The sequence below is a fragment of the Chiloscyllium punctatum genome, chromosome 1 (genome assembly GCF_047496795.1).
Source record: "Chiloscyllium punctatum isolate Juve2018m chromosome 1, sChiPun1.3, whole genome shotgun sequence".
Lineage (NCBI taxonomy): Eukaryota > Metazoa > Chordata > Chondrichthyes > Orectolobiformes > Hemiscylliidae > Chiloscyllium > Chiloscyllium punctatum.
In genome coordinates this window covers 104,550,374-104,569,149 of record NC_092739.1, presented here as the reverse complement: position 1 = coordinate 104,569,149, position 18,776 = coordinate 104,550,374, and the positions used below count along the sequence as shown (strand labels likewise).

At 41.7% G+C, this 18,776-nt stretch overlaps 1 protein-coding gene across 8 annotated transcripts in view; it reads left to right on the top strand.

Moving 5' to 3' along the window:
* rusc2 (RUN and SH3 domain containing 2) overlaps window positions 1-18,776 on the top strand; it is a 140,139-nt gene that overhangs the window by 65,287 nt on the left and 56,076 nt on the right. For 7 of the 8 annotated variants that reach the window (XM_072571649.1, XM_072571653.1, XM_072571652.1 and 4 more), the window contains 2 exons: window positions 15,115-15,906; window positions 17,092-17,283. In XM_072571649.1, coding sequence (XP_072427750.1) covers window positions 15,115-15,906; window positions 17,092-17,283 — 984 coding nt within the window. The remainder of the gene's footprint in view (window positions 1-15,114; window positions 15,907-17,091; window positions 17,284-18,776) is intronic. The other variant, XM_072571655.1, reaches the window with a different exon arrangement.

The window sequence follows — 18,776 nt, the reverse complement described above, 5'->3', positions numbered from 1 at the left end:
TCCTGATGAAGAGCTTTGCCCAAAACGTTGATTCTCCCGCTCCTCGGATGCTGCCTGAGCTGCTGTGCTTTTCCACCATCACACTTTTGACTCTAATCTCCAGCACCTGCAATCCTCACTTTCGCCTTGAGTGGTGAGCTGCCTTCTTTAGTGTCAGAAGACTTACTAAATTGTTCTGGGATTTTGATGCAGCAACATTGAATGGCAATGCATATCCAAGTCAGGATGGTGGTGTTCCCAAGTACCTGTTGCCCTTTCCCTTCTGGTGGTTGTGGGTTTGGAAGGTGCCGACTAAGGAGCCTTGGAGAATTTATGCACTGCATTTTATAGCTGTCATATGCTGCTGCTACTGAACATTAGTGGTGGAAGAAATGAAAATTTGTAAATTTTCCAATCAAGTGGGCCGTGATTCTGGGGACCTCCTGAAAGAGGCTAAGATGGATCATCCACATGACACTTTTGGCTGAAGATTGTCATGAAGGTTTAAGTGTTACCTTTTTCATTGATGTGTTGGGCTTCCCTATTAATTTTGACAGTTGGGATTGGATTAGATTAGATTAATTACAGTGTGGAAACAGGCCCTTCGGCCCAACAAGTCCACACCGACCCGCCGAAGTGTAACCCACCCAGACCCATTCGCCTACATTTACCCCTTCATCTAACACTACGGGCAATTTAGTATGGCCAATTCACCTAACCTGCACATTTTTGGATTGTGGGAGGAAACCGGAGCACCCGGAGGAAACCCACGCAGACACTGGGAGAATATGCAAACTCCACACAGAGAGTCACCTGAGGCGGGATTTGAACCCAAGTCTCTGGTGCAGTGAAGCAGCAGTGCTAACCACTGTGCCACCGTGCCGCCCCGGGATGTTTGTGGAGTCTTCTCTTCTCTTCTAGTGAGTTGTTTAATTTTCCATCACTACCCATGACTTGATGTACCAGGACCACAGAATCTAAATTTAATCCATTGGTTGAGGAATCCCTTAACTCAATCATTTGCTGCGTGTGCTGTTTGGCATGCACATAGTCCAGCTTTGTAGGTTCATGAGCCATTTTTACTAATGCCTGGCATGCCCTCCTGTATTCTTCATTGAACTAGGGTTCATTTTCTAGTTTAATGGAAGTAGTAGAGTTGATGATATACCAGACCGTGAGACTGCATATTGTGTTAGAATATGTATCAACTGCTCCTTATGGTCCGCACCACGTCATGGATGTCCAGTCTTGAGAAATAGGAACAACAGTGGTCCATTCAGCCGTTCCTTAAGTCCACTTTCCTGCCTTTTCTTTATAACACTTGATTCCCCTCCTGACCAAGAATCTGTTTTAGCCTTAAATATATAAAAGGACTCTGCACCCACAACATTCTGTGACAAGGAGTTCCACAACTCTCCACCAGCTGAAAGATGAAATTTTTCTTTATCTCAGTCTTAAGTTGGCATCCCTTTATTCTGAGACTGTGCCTTTATGTCCTTTTTCTCCCAGAATGGAAACGTCCTCTCGGAATTTACCTTGTCAAGCCCCTTAAGAGCCCTATATGTTTCAATTCCAATGAGTAGAGTCCCATACCTGGGATCATCCTAGTGAAGTTGCCTCCAATGAAACAGCATCTTTCCTGAAATAAGGGGAACACAGTTGCTCTCAGGTCCTCAGATGTGGTCTCATCAGCACACTATACAGTTGCAGTAAAACTTCTCTACTCATACTCATACCCCTTGAAATAAGGGCCAACATTCCATTAGCCTTCCAATAACATGACAGAAGATATTCTCAGTCTGAAAGCAGGACTTTGTTTCCACAGGACTGTGTGGTGGTCCCTCTTAGTTATACCATCATAGACAGGTGCATCTGTCACAGGCAGATTGGTGAGGATGAGATCAAGTATGATTTTCCTTTTTGTTGGTTCTCTCACCACCTGTCACAGACTCACTCTAGCAGCCATGTTCAGTAGGTCTGAACCACTGTGGTGAGTAGTGGTGCTACTGAGCCACTCTAGGTAGTGGACATTGAAATACATTCTGCACCCTTGTTACGTTCGGCGCTTCCTGTTCAACAGGAATGAGAACTGACTCATCAGCTGAAGGGAAACAGTTCTTGGTGATCAGCTATTTCCTTGCCCATGTTTGAACTGATACCATGCGAATTAGTGTAGTCAGGTGTTAATGTTGAGGATTCCGAGGAAAGATTCCTTCCTAAAGTGTCATCACCTCTGCTGGGTTTACCCTACTGGTGGACCAGATCGATACAGAGATGGCGATGATGTTTTCTGGGTATGACCGTGTGAGACTGTTGCTTGACTAACATGCAATGTTACCATTAGCCCCTGGATGTTAAAAAGGAAGAGAGTGCAGAGTTGTGTTTGTGTGGTCATTTCTGGTACTGTAGTTGATGCCACATGGTCTATCCAGTTTCATTTCTTTGTTTCATTTCTGGCAGTTGATACAACTAAGTGTATAAGGAAACCAAGACAGAGGGAGTTCAGTTCTGTCAAATTTGAAAGGAGTAAGGTGAGGCTGGATGGCCTCTAGAATAGAATCCCTACAGTGTGGAAACAGGCCATTTGGCCCAACAAGTCCACGCTGACAGCCCAAAGAGTAAACCACCCAGACTTATTCCCCTACCCTATTACTCGACATTTTATCCCTCACCAATGCAACTCAACATTCCAGGTTATAGAATCTTCAGGCAAGGTGGGGGAGGGTGGAAAAACAGAGGGAGAAACAGTATCTTGCAAGGATCTTCAAATGAGACTTTAAAATGAAATGGGGGCAGACATGTGTGGGAGTGTCTTATTGGCCTACAAACAATCGGTGGTGGTAGAGAAATCACTGAGGTGTGTAAAAATAGTAGTTATAAGGTAATAATAATATAAGAGATTTCAACTTCTCCAACACTAATTGGGATAGCTGTAGTGTAAAGTGTTTAGATAGAGAGGATTTTTTGAAACACAGAAGTTTTTTTTACAAGAGCATGTGTAATGGACAGTGCAGTGCAGTGGGGAACAAAATTCTGGGGAACAAAACTGGACACTGAAACTAGAACAAGGTGGCAGTAGGGGAGCACTTTAGTAAATACAATGCAGTTTAAGTTTGTAATGGAAAATGAAAAAGAAAGTCTGCAAGAAATGGTTTTGGATTGTGGGAAGATAAATTTTATTAAAATAAGGCAGGATCTGGCCAGAGTGTCTCACATGTGGTATTGGAGAAAGTTCTGAAGCAGAGAATTAATCTCCACAACCACCTGATAACAGAGCAGCACTCCCAAAGCTAGTGCTTACAAATAAACCTGTTGGACTATAACCTGGTGTTGAGTGATTTTCAACTTTGTCCACGTGGAGAAGACAGTTTTGATCAGGGTTAGTCAGCATGGCTTTTCAGAGGGAGGTTGATTGAATTTTTAAGGAGGTGTCCAAGTGTATAGATGAGGGTAGTACAGTTGATGTAGTTTATATGCATTCAGCAGAATCTTTGACAAAGTTTCACATGGGAGGCTGATTAAAAAAGGTAAATGCACATGGGACCCAGGTAATTTGGCAAGTTGGATCCAAAATTGTGGCAGGAGACAGAGGGTGGTGGTAAGAGACTATTTATGTTCCTGAAGTCCACTGTGCTGTTGTGTATACCAAGTATCAGTACTAGATCCCTTATTCTTCATGAATTAAAAATGTACAAACAATATGATTGAAAATATGGGGGGAGTTATGAGAAGGTTTGTGGATAACATAAATATTGGCTGGGTGGTCAACACTGAAAAAGAAGATCTTGGATTACAGGAGTATGTGGACTGGTTGGTCAGATGAATATAAGATGGAATTTAATCCTGAAAAGTAAAGTGATGCACTTTGCGTGCGCCCTTGTCTTGTTACTTTTTTAATGAATGGCAGCTCATTGGGAAGCTCCGAGGAAAGAGGATTTTGGGATGGTTAAGGCATACAGGACACTTGCTTTTATCAATGATGGCCTAGATTATAAAAGCAGGGAGATAATGTTGGAGCTGTAAAGAACTTTGGTTAGTACTCAGCTGGAGTACTGTGTGTAGTTCTGGTGTCACACTGTAGGAAGGATGTGATTGCACTGGAAGGAGTGCAAATGAGATTCACCAAGATTGAGCACCTTAGCTATGAAGAGAAGCTGGATAGTCTTGGGTTGTTTTCTATGGAGCAGAGAAGGCTGAGGAGGGACATGACCAGGGTAGATAGGAAGTAGCAGTTCCCCATCGTTTTAAGAATCAGTAACAAGGTCAGTAATTTTAAGGTGAAAGGCAGGAGAATTAGGGGGGATTTGAGGAAAGTTCTTGTCACTCAGAGGGTGGTTGAAATCTGGAATGCAGTGCATGGGAGGGTAGTAGAAGTTGGAACCCTCACAATTTTTATAAAGTACATGGATAAACACTTGAATGTCATAACATACAAAGCTGTGGGCTAAATGCTGGATTACAGTAAATAGACTCAGACACGGGTTGAAGTGCCTCTTCTGTGCTGTATGACATTACTCTGAGTGACGAGCAATTAAAACCAATGATTTTCCTTTTCATTTGTGAATGGAATAGCTAGGTCAGCATTTATTCCCATTCCTAATTGCTCAATAAATGATTAAGAATTAACCACATGGCTGCAGGTCTGGAGTCACTTGCTAGTCAGGCCAGGCAAGCACAGTAGTTCCCTTTCCCAAAGAACATTGGTGAATCAAATGGATTTTACGTCAGTATTAATGAGACTTTAACTTGAGTCCCCAGAACCTTAGTTGGATCTCTGGATTACTTGTCAAAACGTGTGGTGCTGGAAAACACAACTAGTCAGGCAGCACCTGAGGAGCAGGAAAGTTGATGTTTCGAGCATAACCTCTTATGCTCGAGCTTATGCTCAAAACATCAACTCTCCTGCTCCTCGTGTACTACCTGACCAGCTGTGCTTTTCCAGAACCACACTGTTTGATTCTGATCTCCAACATCTGCCGTCCTCACTTTCTCCTTTCTGGATTACTAGTCCAATGAAAATTTAAATTGAAATGTTGAATTCTTAACTACCTCCTGAATGCCGGTTCAAACTACAGCTTAAGAATGCTTTTGCCAGCGACACCAACTTCCAAGAACAAGTTAATAAATTTTATTTATAAGTTTAGTCAACAGAATCTTTAGTGAATTAAATTTAGCCAACATCTCAAGATGCTTTTTACAGTGGGATGGGTGATAAGAGAAAATAATTAAAGAAATTAATGACATGCCATGGTTGTTGGAGTGCAGCCCAGGTGACTAAAAGATTGGTTGAAAAGTTACATCTTGTGAAGATTTTTATAGATAAGAAGACTGAAGATTTTCAAAGGAGGCTAAAGATTTAGCTAAGCAAATTCAGAAAGTATAGCTGATAGCCCCATTCCCAATGTGAGATTAAAAATGCCAAAGGCAAAATAAAGGGATAGGAAGTTAGTGTAGGTATTAAAGATAGGATAGATGAGATAGGTATTAAAGATAGGATAGAAAATTAAGATCTTTATATTGAAGAGAATGTGACCCATTTCATATTAATGAGGGGTAAACTGAGTCGAAAACTCATGTTAGCCAATTGAATCCTGTGCATGGTAAATCCTAGACATGTTGAAAATTATGCTGGATGAAGGGTGCAAAACCAACAAAGAGTATTGAGGAAACTGAATCCGGAAATGACAAAAACATGAATAGATATGGTAGCTTCAGTGAGGCTGAGGCAGGGCTGGAGAATGGTAATGTTTCAGGTGTGGAAATAACTGGACTTGTTAAGAGGATCTGCTGTGGGTGTAATAGGATATGAAAATTTACTTTGTCTGGTCTGAACAAGTTGGTGAGAAGATGGTGCCATTTAAAAGGAAATGAATTTTTGTGGTAGGAGCAGAAATGTCAGACTTCCTGATACTTTGCCAAAGAAAATCAGAATATTCATTATTTGATTTTGGCAAGCAGTCTGATAATGAGGTAATGATGAGGTTGAGGAACAAATTGTAAGGTATTGTGTGGCGTCAGAGGCACATAAGCAGACAACCAGGGATAGTAAGTTATGCCAGTGCAGATGATACCATTTATGATTGTGGCCAGGAGAGTTTTGCTTATGTGTACAGTAGAAGCCAGACTGAAGAGCTTTATGAATCTCAAAAGAATTGTTTTGAGAGGTTGGAGGAATGGGGAAGAAAGTTCAAAAATCATAGCTGGAATGAGTTAAAGATGAAGGAAGATGAAGTAATTTATATAAGAACACTGTTTTGCTATCTGATGTTTTGTAACATTGTGAAAGTCTTCTCGACCCTTGATGTCAAATAAAATTCAGGAAAGCTTTATGTTTTTCCGTGGTATCATTAAGTGGTGTTAATTGCAATTGAGACTCATAGAAAATTGGTTAATAGATAGGAAAAGAAGAGTCTGAAGAAATTTGTCTTTTTCTGAATGACAGCAGTAACTAGTGGGTTACCACAGGAATTGGTACTGGGACCTCAACTATTCACAATATATGTTAATAATTTAGATGAGGGAAAGAAATGTAATTTCTGAAAATTTGTAGATGACACAAAGCTGTAGGGAAGGCTGAGTTGTGACAATACATAGGTGTAGCAGTATGATTTGGACAGGCTGAATAAGTAGGCAAATACATAGGTACAATATAATGTTGGGAAATGTGAGATTATCCATTTTTGGTAACAAAAATAGGAAGGCACATTACTATATGAATGACTGACTGTAAATTGTGAGGGGAATGTTCAACAAAACTTGGACGTCCTTGTGCACCAGTGACAGAAAGTTAGCGTGCAGGTGCAGCAGGCAGTAAAGAAGGCAAATTGTATGTTGTCCTTCATACTGCGATTATTCAAGCACCTGAATAAGGATATCTTGCTGCAGTTTTTATAGGGCATTGGTGAGGCCACATCTGAGTATTATGTGCAGTTTTGGTCTCCTGATCTGAAGAATGATGTTCTTGCTGTTGAGGGAGTGCAGTGAAGATTTACCAAATTAATTCCTGGGATGGCAAGACTGGTATATGAGGGGAGATTGAGTTGCTTAGGATTGTATTCACAAGAGTTTAAAAGCATAAGAAGAGGGGATCTTATAACCTATAAAATTCTAACAGGACTAGACTGATTACATGCAGAAAGGATGTTCACAAATCAGGGGTCAGAGTTCAAGGCTTAGAGGTAAACCCTTTAAGTCTGAGATGAGGAGAAATTTCTTTACCCAGAAAGTGATGAGTCACTGTCACTGAGGCCAAAACATTGTGTTTTCAGGCAGGAGATAGATACCATTATTGTGACTAACGGGATCAAGGAATATTGGGAAAGGGGTGGTATTAAGGTATTGGGCTCGATGATCACCCATGATCATAATGAACGGTGGAGCAATTTCAAGGGGTTGAATGGCCTCATGTTTTTGTGAAAGGCAATTTGCATTGCGTTATGGTGGCTATATTGTGGGAACATATAGAACATGAATACTCTTAACAACTAAGTATCAACAGTGTCTGGAGTAGAGAATTCCAAAGGTTAGAACATAGAACATAGAACATAGAACAATACAGCACAGAACAGGCCCTTCGGCCCACGATGTTGTGCCGAACTTCTATCCTAGATTAAGCACCCATCCATGTACCTATCCAAATGCCGCTTAAAGGTTGCCAATGAATCTGACTCTACCACTCCCACGGGCAGCGCATTCCATGCCCCCACCACTCTCTGGGTGAAGAACCCACCCCTGACATCTCCCCTATACCTTCCACCCTTCACCTTAAATTTATGTCCCCTTGTAACACTCTGTTGTACCCGGGGAAAAAGTTTCTGACTGTCTACTCTATCTATTCCTCTGATCATCTTATAAACCTCTATCAAGTCACCCCTCATCCTTCGCCGTTCCAACGAGAAAAGGCCGAGAACTCTCAACCTATCCTCGTATGACCTACTCTCCATTCCAGGCAACATCCTGGTAAATCTTCTCTGCACCCTCTCCAAAGCTTTCACATCTTTCCTAAAGTGAGGCGACCAGAACTGCACACAGTACTCCAAATGTGGCCTAACCAAAGTCCTGTACAGCTGCAACATCACCTCACGACTCTTGAATTCAATCCCTCTGCTAATGAACGATAATACTCCATAGGCCTTCTTACAAACTCTATCCACCTGAGTGGCAACCTTCAAAGATCTATGTACATAGACCCCAAGATCCCTCTGTTCCTCCACCTGACCAAGAACCCTACCATTAACCCTGTATTCCGCATTCTTATTTGTTCTTCCAAAATGGACAACTTCACACTTGGCAGGGTTGAACTCCATCTGCCACTCCTCAGCCCAGCTCTGCATCATATCTAAGTCCCTCTGCAGCCGACAACAGCCCTCCTCACTGTCCACAACTCCACCTATCTTTGTATCATCTGCAAATTTACTGACCCACCCTTCGACTCCCTCATCTAAGTCATTAATAAAAATTACAAACAGCAGAGGACCCAGAACTGATCCCTGCGGAACTCCACTTGTAACTGGACTCCATGCTGAATATTTACCATCTACTACCACTCTCTGACTTCGACCGGTTAGCCAGTTTTCTATCCAATTGGCCAAATTTCCCTCTATCCCATGCCTCCTGACTTTCCGCATAAGCCTACCATGGGGAACCTTATCAAATGCCTTACTAAAATCCATGTACACTACATCCACTGCTCTACCCTCATCCACATGCTTGGTCACCTCCTCGAAGAATTCAATAAGACTTGTAAGGCAAGACCTACCCTTCACAAATCCGTGCTGGCTGTCCCTAATCAAGCAGTGCCGTTCCAGATACTCGTAAATCCTATCCCTCAGTACCCTTTCCATTACTTTGCCTACCACAGAAGTAAGACTAACTGGCCTGTAATTCCCGGGGTTATCCCTATTCCCTTTTTTGAACAGGGGCACAACATTCGCTACTCTCCAGTCCCCTGGTACCACCCCCGTTGCCAGTGAAGACGAGAAGATCATTGCCAACGGTACTGCAATTTCCTCTCTTGCTTCCCACATAATCCTAGGATATATCCCGTCAGGCCCGGGGGACTTGTCTATCCTCAAGTTGTTCAAAATGTCCAACACATCTTCCTTCCTAACAGATATCTCTTCTAGCTTATCAGTCCGTTTCACACTCTCCTCTTCAACAATACAGTCCCTCTCGTTCGTAAATACTGAAGAGAAGTACTTGTTCAAGACCTCTCCTATCTCTTCCGACTCAATACACAGTCTCCCACCACTGTCCTTGATCGGACCTACCCTCGTTCTCGTCATTCTCAGGTTTCTCACATACGCATAGAATGCCTTGGGGTTATCCTTGATCCTATCCGCCAGGGATTTTTCATGCCCTCTCTTAGCTCTCCTAATCCCTTTCTTCAGGTCCCTTCTGGCTATCCTGTATCCCTCCACTGCTCTGTCTGAACCTTGTTTCCTCAACCTTATGTAAGCCTCCTTCTTCCTCTTTACTAGACATTCAACCTCCCTCGTCAACCAAGGCTCCCTCACACGACCATTTCTTTCCTGCCTGATCGGTACATACATATCAAGGACACGTCGTATCTGCTCCTTGAAAAAGTCCCACATTTCCACCACATCCTTCCCTGACAGCCTATGCTCCCAACGTATGCTCCTCAAATCCTGTCTTACAGCATCGTAATTTCCCTTCCCCCAATTGTAAAAACTTCCTTGTTGTGTGCACCTATCCCTCTCCATAACCAAGGTGAAAGTGACAGAATTGTGGTCGCCATCACCAAAATGTTCACCAGGTGAAGATATTTCTTAACTTGTCAGAAATGGGTACTCCTTATGTTGACAATATATCCCCAAGTTCCAGTCTCTTCAGATGGGGAAGCAACCTTTCAATATGTACCCTGTCCAGCCCTCTCAAAATCTGTATGTTTCAACAATATCATTCCTCATTCCACTGAACTCCTGAGAATATAGGCCCTTTTTTTGTAACAGGACAGTCTTCCGAGGACAATGTTCCCATCCAGTGAACCTTCCTTGCAAGTATGTGCTTCTTTGCATTAAGTACCTAAACTGTGCACATTGTTTCCCATTTGGTCTTCCCAAAGTCTAATATAATTGCAGCAAGATTTCCTTATTCATTTTCTTTCTTACTGTTAACATTTGCCTTCCTAATTCCTTGTTGTTCCTGCATGTTAACTTTCTGTGCTTCCTGCACAAGGTCACCCAAATCCCTGAATACAAACACTAACTTCTCACTTTTTAAAGTTAGCTACTTTGCAAGGAAGAATGGAAAAACAAAAACATTTTTGAAAGTGAGAAACAAGTTGGTGTTCAGAGAGATGTGTAGTAAATGCGCATGTATAGTAAAATTGTACATCATCTACCATAGAATCATACACTATAGAAGACACCTTTCAGCCCAGCAAGTCTGCACTGCCAAATAAAACTACTCTTTCCAGTATTTGCCCCATAGTCTTGAATCTTACAACATTTCAAATGCTCAACAAGTACTCGTACTTGTTAAAAGCTGTGAGGTTTCCCACCTCAACTACCTTCTCGGCCAGTGCATCTAGATTCCCCCACCACCCACCAGATGAAAAGAGTTTTCCTCAAATCCTCTCTCACCTTAAAATGATGCCCCCTTACTCGTGACCTTTTTATCTGAGGGGAATAACTGCTTCTTATCCACCCAACCCATGCCCCTCATAATTTTATACATTTCCATCAGGTCCCATCTCAGCCTTCTATTCTCTAAAGAAAGCAACATGAACTAATCCAGCTTTTTCGTCATAGCTGAACTGCTCCATCTTAGACCACATCCTGTGAATCTCCTCTGCATTCTCTCCAGTGCGATCACATTCTTCCTATAGTATGATGGCTAGAATTGATTAGGCGACAGCTGGAGTACTATGTACTAAACTTTGTACAGCTATAACATAATTTCCCTGCTATTCTGATTTATACCATGACTGATAAACGCAAGTGTCTGGTATGTCATCTTAACTACCCTATTAATCTGTCCTGTTGCCTTCAGGAATCTGTGGACAAGCACCCAAGATCCCTGTATCTGTCTGAGTTTCCTAGTGGCCTACCATTTATTGAGTACTCTGTTGTTTTGTTGCTTCATCCAAAGTGCATCACCTCACACTTTTCAGCATTACCTCCTTCCCTAATTTATCTTTACTACCTTTTTTGAAAAGTGGAACCACATTAGCTGTCCTCTAGCCTATAAGATCATAAGAAATAGAAAAAACAGTAGGCAGTTTGACCCCGGAATTGCAAAACCTGTGCCCACGCCTCCCCCCTCACCTCCGTCCAAGGCCCCAAAGGTGCCTTCCACATCCATCAAAGTTTCACCTGCACTGGGGGAGACTGAACACCCTCTCGCAGAGCACTTCAGAGAACATCTCCGGGACACCTGCACCAATGAACCCCACTGCCCCTTGGCCGAATGCTTCAACTCCCCCTCCCACTCTGCCGAGAACATGCAGGTCCTGGACCTCCTCCATCGTCACTCCCTCACCACCCGATATCTGGAGGAAGAACGCCTCATTTTCCGCCTTGGGACCTTTCAACCCCATGGAATCAATGTGGGCTTCACCAGTTTCCTCATTTCCCCTCCACTCCCACCTTATCCCAGTTCCACCATCCTCATGGCCTCTCCCACTTGTCGATCTTCCTTTCCACCAATCCGCTCCACCTCCTCTCCAACCTATCACCTTTACCCCCACCTCCCATCTACCTATTGCACTCTCAGCTTCTCCCCAGCCCCACCCCACTCCCATTTATCTCTCCACCTCTGAGGCTCCCAGCCTCATTCCTGATGAAGGGCTTTTGCTCAAAACATCAAATTTCCTTCTCCTTGGATGCTGCCTGACCTGCTGCGCTTTTCCAGCAACACATTTTTAAGCTCTGATCTCCAGCATCTGCAGTCCTCACTTTCTCCTATATGAATAGGAAGGGTTTGGAGGGATATGAGGCGGGTGCTGGCAGGTGGGACTAGATTGGGTTGGGATATCTGGTCGGCATGGACAGGTGGGACCGAAGGATCTGTTTCCATGCTGTACATCTCTATGACTCTATGACTCTTTTCCATTTAAATATTATTCTGTTCTTTTATTCTCCCTCCCAAACTGAACAACTTCATACTTCCTGCATCTTACCAACTTTTTGTCCACTTACTTAACCTATCAGTATTTTTTTGTCGCCCTCTTGCAAAACTATCTTTCCACCTATTTTTGTGTTGTCTGCAAATTTGGCTAAAGTATATTCATATCCCACTCCCTGCTGGGAGCACCCATCTTATGGCCCAATGCTTCCTGTGTCTTCAAAACAGTTTATTTTTCCGCCTGTATAGATCTGTTGGGCAGAAGGGCCTGTTTCTGTGCTGTAAATTGTGTTCTTCAAGGAGATGTCCTGCACCTCGTCATCTTCAGCTGCTTCTTCATTAATGACCTTCTCTCCATCATAAGGTCGGAAGTGGGGATGTTTGCCAATGATTAGGACCATGAAACTGAAGCAGTCCATGTTAGAATGTGACAAGACTTGGATAATATCCACAGTTTGGCTGACAAGTGGCAAGTAGTATTTGAGCCGCACAATTAATATAGAGTCATCGAGTCCACATATGAACTACCCTCTGTGTGAAAAGAGATGTACAGCATGGAAACAGATCCTTCGGTCCAACCTGTCCATGCTGATCAGATATCCTAATCCAATCTAGTCCCACCTGCCAGCACCCGGCCCATATCCCTCTAAACCCTTCCTATTCATATACCTATCCAAATGCTTTTTAAATGTTGCAATTGTACTAGCCTCCACCACTTCCTTTGGCAGCTCATTCCATACACATACCACTTTCTGTGTGAAAATGTTGCCCCTTAGGTCTCTTTTATATCTTTCCCCTCTCACCCTAAACCTATGCCTTCTAATTCTGGACTCCCCCACCCCAGGGAAAAGACTTCGTCTATTTATCCTATCCATACCGTTCATGATTTATAAACCTCTATAAGGTCACCCCTCAACCTCCGACACTCAAGGGAAAACAGCCCCAGCCTATTCAACCTCTCCCTATAGCTCAAATCCTCCAACCCTGGCAACATCCTTGTAAATCTTTTCTGAACCCTTTCAGGCTGTGACCACTACCAGTACAAAGCAATCTAACCACCACCCCTTGACATTCAATGGTATTACCATCACTGAATCCCCTACTATCCTGGGGGTTACCATTGACCAGAAACTCAACTGGACTTGCCTCATAAATATAGTGGCTGCAAGAGTAGGTCAGAGGCTAGGAATAATGTGGTAAGTAACACAAGTCCTGATTCCCCAAAGTCTATCATAGCGTCCTAGTCATACAGCACAGAAACAGACCCTTCAGTCCAACTCGTCCATGCTGATCAAGTTTTGTAAAGTAATCTAGTCCTATTTGCCTGCATTTGACCCATATCCCTCTAAGCCTTTCCTATTCACTTACCTGCCCAAATGTCTCTTAAATATCGTAATTGTAGCTGTATCTACCACTTCCTCAGGCAATTCCACATATGAACCACCCTCTGTGTGAAAATGTTGCCCCTCAGGTTTCTTTTAAATCTTTCACTTCTCACCTCAAAAATATACCCTCTCGTATTGAATTCCTTACCCTAGAGAAAAGACCTTTGCTATTCATTTTATCTTTGCTCCTCATGTTTTTATCAATCTCTGTAAAATCACCTCTCAACCTCCTACACTCTAGTAAACAAAGTCCCCACCTAACCACCTATCTTTATAACTCAAATCCTCAAACCCAGTAGTATCCTTTTAAATCTTTTCTGACCTCACCAATTTAATACTATCCTTTCAATAGTAGGGCAACCAGAACTGTACACAGTACTCCAAAAGTGATCTCATCAACATCCTGCACAATCGCAACATGATGTCCCAATTCCTATATTACGTGGTCTGAGTAATGAAGGCAAGTGTGCTAAATGCCTCTTAACCATCCTGTCTACCTGTGGCGTAACTTTCAAAGAACTATGAACCTGAGCCCCTGGGTCTCTGTATTCGACAACACTACCCATGGCCGTAACATTAAGTATATAAATCCTGCCCTTGCCCATCTTTCCAAAAGGCAACAGCTTGTTTTTATCCAAATTAAACTCCCCTTGCCACTCCTCTACCCACTGGTCCAATTGATCAAGTTCACTTTGTAATCTTCGCTGTCGACTATACCGCCAATTTTGGTGTCATCCGCAAATGTACTGACTCTGCTTCATAAATTCTCATCCAAATCATTTATATGAATGACAAACAACAGGGGACCCAGCACCGATCCCTGCAGAACTCTGCTGGTCACAGGTCCCCAGTCTGAAAACAGTCACAAGTCAGGACTGTGATAGAATACTCCTCACTTGTCTGGAGAGGTGCATCTCAAAAACACTTAAGAATCTCAATCACAAAGCAGCCTGCTTGTTTGGTACTACATCCACATGCATCCACTCCTCCACCACTAATGCTTAGTGGCAGCAGTATGTACCATCTACAAGATGCACGGCAGAAATTCACCAAGAATCCTTCGGCAGCCTGTCCAGACCCATGACCACTTCCATCTGGATGACAAGGCAGCAGACACGTGGGAACACCACCATCTTCAAGTCTCTCCCATGCCATTGTGATTTGGAAGTATATTGCTATTCCTGCAGTTTCTCTTGCCTCAATTTCTCTTGATGCCTTTTCAAAGGCAACTACTGAAGGTACATTATATGGAGTGTCTGTTGGTAATTATTGCTTTTGTCTAGTTTGCAAGGTGTTATCTGGGCCCTTATGCAATCTTCTCTCAGCATTGGAACTGTCCGTTGAATATTAACTGTATGCAATGTTGTATTTCTTTTTTAATTTGACTGTGCTCACATTGAGAACATAACACACAAGGATAGACGTAGAATTGTCATTTTCAACACTGTTTTAGTTTTGCTATGTTGAATCAATTTTTCCTTGCACTTTATCTTTATCTTCTTTTAACTGTTGCTTCTTCTGTAACTCCTGTTAAATAATGCATTTCTAAAATAACTCATGTTTCTGACACTTAGAAGAAGCAATCTACCTGTCTTGCTTTATCTGATGTTTTTGGTTTTATTCATCTGATCCCTCTGTCCTTTGTCTACTCATGGTAATATAGGTGATGGATCAGAAGCCAATGCAGTTATCCGTTACAGTAAAGAACAACGCCCAACTACGTTGCCTATTCAACCATTTATTCTGCACCACCCATTGAGCAAACAAATTCCCAGGGTTCGTCCACTGCAGAACCATAGTGCATCTTCTGTTTCATATATGTACAGTATTCCAAGTAGTCAGCTGACAACAAATGGACATTCAAGTGGTACATCTAGTTCTTCTGGTGGTATGGTGTCGTTGGAAAATATAGCGACAGTAGGCAAGTCACAGAATGGATTCAATGCGGATGAGAATGAGAAACAGAGGAATTCTTCTCCCATAAATGAGTACTGTTCACGGAGGCCTGTACCAGATGCAATTAGGCCATCACCATTGGGCAGTTATTCACCAGTGAAAAATGATGCATCTATCTTGCAGAGTGGAAATTCATCATCTGCTGTGTCACCAGAAAGAAATTATGGAATCCACCCCCCAAGAAGTAGATCATGTCCTTTATCTGCGAATCTCGTTTCAGTTCAATCTTCCCCAGTAAAAGGTGCTGTTTCACCCATCAAAACTCATCTTCAACATATTAGAGATGAAAGAAAGAGTCCGAAGGAAGCTCCGAAGAAAGAACAAGGGAATTTTCAAACTGGACAGAGCTCCAGCTGTTGTTCCCATCAAATTGTATTGCCAATATCTGCTAATGTAACAGGAAATGGTGTCAGCAGCCATCTGAAACATCACAAGGATAACCAAGGCAGAAGTGGAAAAGCAGCACTACTTAACCATGTGGCATCAGGCTTCACATCTGGTAAACACTGACTTATTTTGTTAAAAATAACTAAATGGATTGGAGCTATAATTGCCATAATCTGAAATATTTCATTGACTACAAGGGTATATTGCTTGTGATCAGTAATGTAATTGGATTAGATTTCATCTCTGTTCAACCCCACACTACTTGCTGAAAGAAGCAAGATTTCATACAAGGAAAATAGAAAATCAAGATCTTGGCATTATTAAATTCTAGTAATAGGCATTTTCTTTCTCTTGTCCTGATTTTTCACTCTGATATTCACATTAGCACGTCATGTTGGTTGCTTCCTCATTTGTAGAATTAGATTGCCTAGTTCATAGATGTCTATATAGACATCTGTTGTTGAGAAGATCAAAGAAGTGATGTTTAAAGGTATCAACCATAAAGAAATCAGCTTTAAGCCATATGCTGGCGGAAATATTCCAGGATACTAATGGCAATTGTAGCTCACCTACTTGCAGAAATTTTATGATTCTACTTGGGCGGCATGATGGCTCAGTGGTTAGCACTGTTGGCTCACAGTGCCAGGGACCAGGGTTCAATTCCATCCTTAGACGACTGTCTGTATGGAGTTTGCACATTCTCCCCTTGTCTGAGTAGGTTTCCTCCAGTTGCTCCGTTTTTTTCCTGCAGTTCAAAGACGTGCAGGTTAGGGTGGGGGGTGGGCCTGGGTGGAATGCTGCTCAGAGAGTTGGTGTGGACTTGATGGGCCCAATGGCCTGCCTCCACATTGTAGGGATTCTATGATTCTAATCGGTATTAAAATCTGGAAGGAGCCTCACTTCTGGAAGCAAAGAGGCAAACCAAAATTAAAATACAGGTTAATGAAAATTAAATTCTTATTACATGGTAGATTTGGTTTTCCAGTCATTGGAAGAGGATCTTTTGAAAGAAAAATACCTGAAACGAGGAAAGGCAAGTCAAGTGAAGTTTTTTAAACTTGAGTTAAAACAATGTTATGAGTGTACCAATAACTTCAGGTTAGGAAGCTATGTAGTCATTCTATAAACTTGAACAATATCCTATAATTATGTTTTCTAATGAAATTGTGATTTTATAGTTTTAATACAAAATCTTGGAGTAGAATATTTTGAATATTATATAAGCATTCTTGAATGTGCGTTTAAATCACAAAATCTTTCTGACTCTTCTAAGTTTTTCATCTACTGTACTTTCTAGCTAATCACATTGCACCTCTGACACTCAAATGGAGAGAATATCGCAGAAGAAATCCCCTTGGTCATGACCGTATAAAAGGATTTGGCTGTAATTTGGAGCCTAAACAGTCAGGTCCTGGGATGATCAAGAAGAAAACATATCTGGAATTTTCTGGCAAAAGTGGTGTTAGCCATATTCGCTCAAGGCTATATGGTGCAGTTTTGTTTCATGCTTCTAGAATATATAGCCATATAGTTTGTAAAACTACTTTAATCTTATTTATTTCTTGATATCTTTTGCCCAAGTACCTTTGCTTAATACATTTCCACTGTACTTTTCTTTCTGTCTACTACTGTTGGCTGTTGAAAATGTCAGCAATATTTTTAATTTAAAAGAAAACAATATTACTGCTGGTTTGTGTGTTGATATGGATGGCATTTAGGTAAGAATTAAGTTCTGTAAGATGTTACTGGGCATTCATTTAACAATAATACCAGTATCAGCACAGGGCAAACAAGTGGCTCAATAGCAGATGTGCCAATATATGACTTAAGACATAGATGCATTGTAATGAACCCTTAGATATACAATTCCAAGTTGAAACACAAAGGAAGGAATTCCCCAAATACGTTAAGATAATTATCAAGTAAGCCAATTTTGGTAGTTTTGATATCATTCCTAATCCTCAGTTACAGGCTGTTAGTGATGAATGACCAGGAAAAAAACATACTTATTGCTCCCTCTCAGTCAAAGAATAATTAGAGAAAGGGGCATATCTGTTGCAATAATCCACCAGCAAGCAGAAATTCCTTTTGATACTAAATGCTGTTAATAGCACTTCTGCTAGTCACATTTGCCAAGTGCAGATATCTTTTTCAGGTAATTGGCACAAAACATTCATTTGATCATTGAGTTCCATTTCAAAGGCACTGCTCAAGGAATACGTTAAATGGCACATGTTTCAGGCAGTTGCCAGACGAACAGTGGTTTTTCTTAAAGTACACCGGAGCACGATATCTGGCTAGAGACAGTATATGGGAAGTAGAAGGTTTATTGTGCAGCACTATTAGTCTGCCCTTTATGACATTGTTTTTTTACATTTTTCACAAAGTTAAAGCTTAGCATCAGTTTGCAAACATACATGAGAAGTCGTGGGCAAAGACTGGCTGTTGTATTGACAACTGCTATTAGAAATTGTTTGTATACAATGACTTTCATTTCCAATGCTACATGCCCACTATTCCCATGCATTACCTCTATTCCTCATGTATGGGAGTGGGTGTCATGATAAGGCAATTCATATCCCAGATTAAAATGTGGGTTGACAGATCATGCTTTGTTGCTCAGCTTTAATGAAATGGTCTTTCTTTGAAACACAAGCATGCAATGTTGCAGATTTGGTTTTGACCATAAAACAGAAATTTCTTACTCAAAACAAATGAAGATGAAATAGAATAAACCAAACTATTTACCTAGAATACAAGTTTAAAGATTTCAAAACCTGTAGTAAACTACAATCTTGATAATCCCACAGTACCCATTTATAATATTCAAAGATGAGAGCGAGAATTCCCTTCTTTGTTAGACGTCGGGTTTGACATAGCTGTGGCTGTAAATTTGATCACTTCTTACTTAGATTCTGCAATATGTTAGCTTCAAGTAAGCCTTTCAAGGTTTTAGCCATAGCTTCAGATTTGGAACTTTAA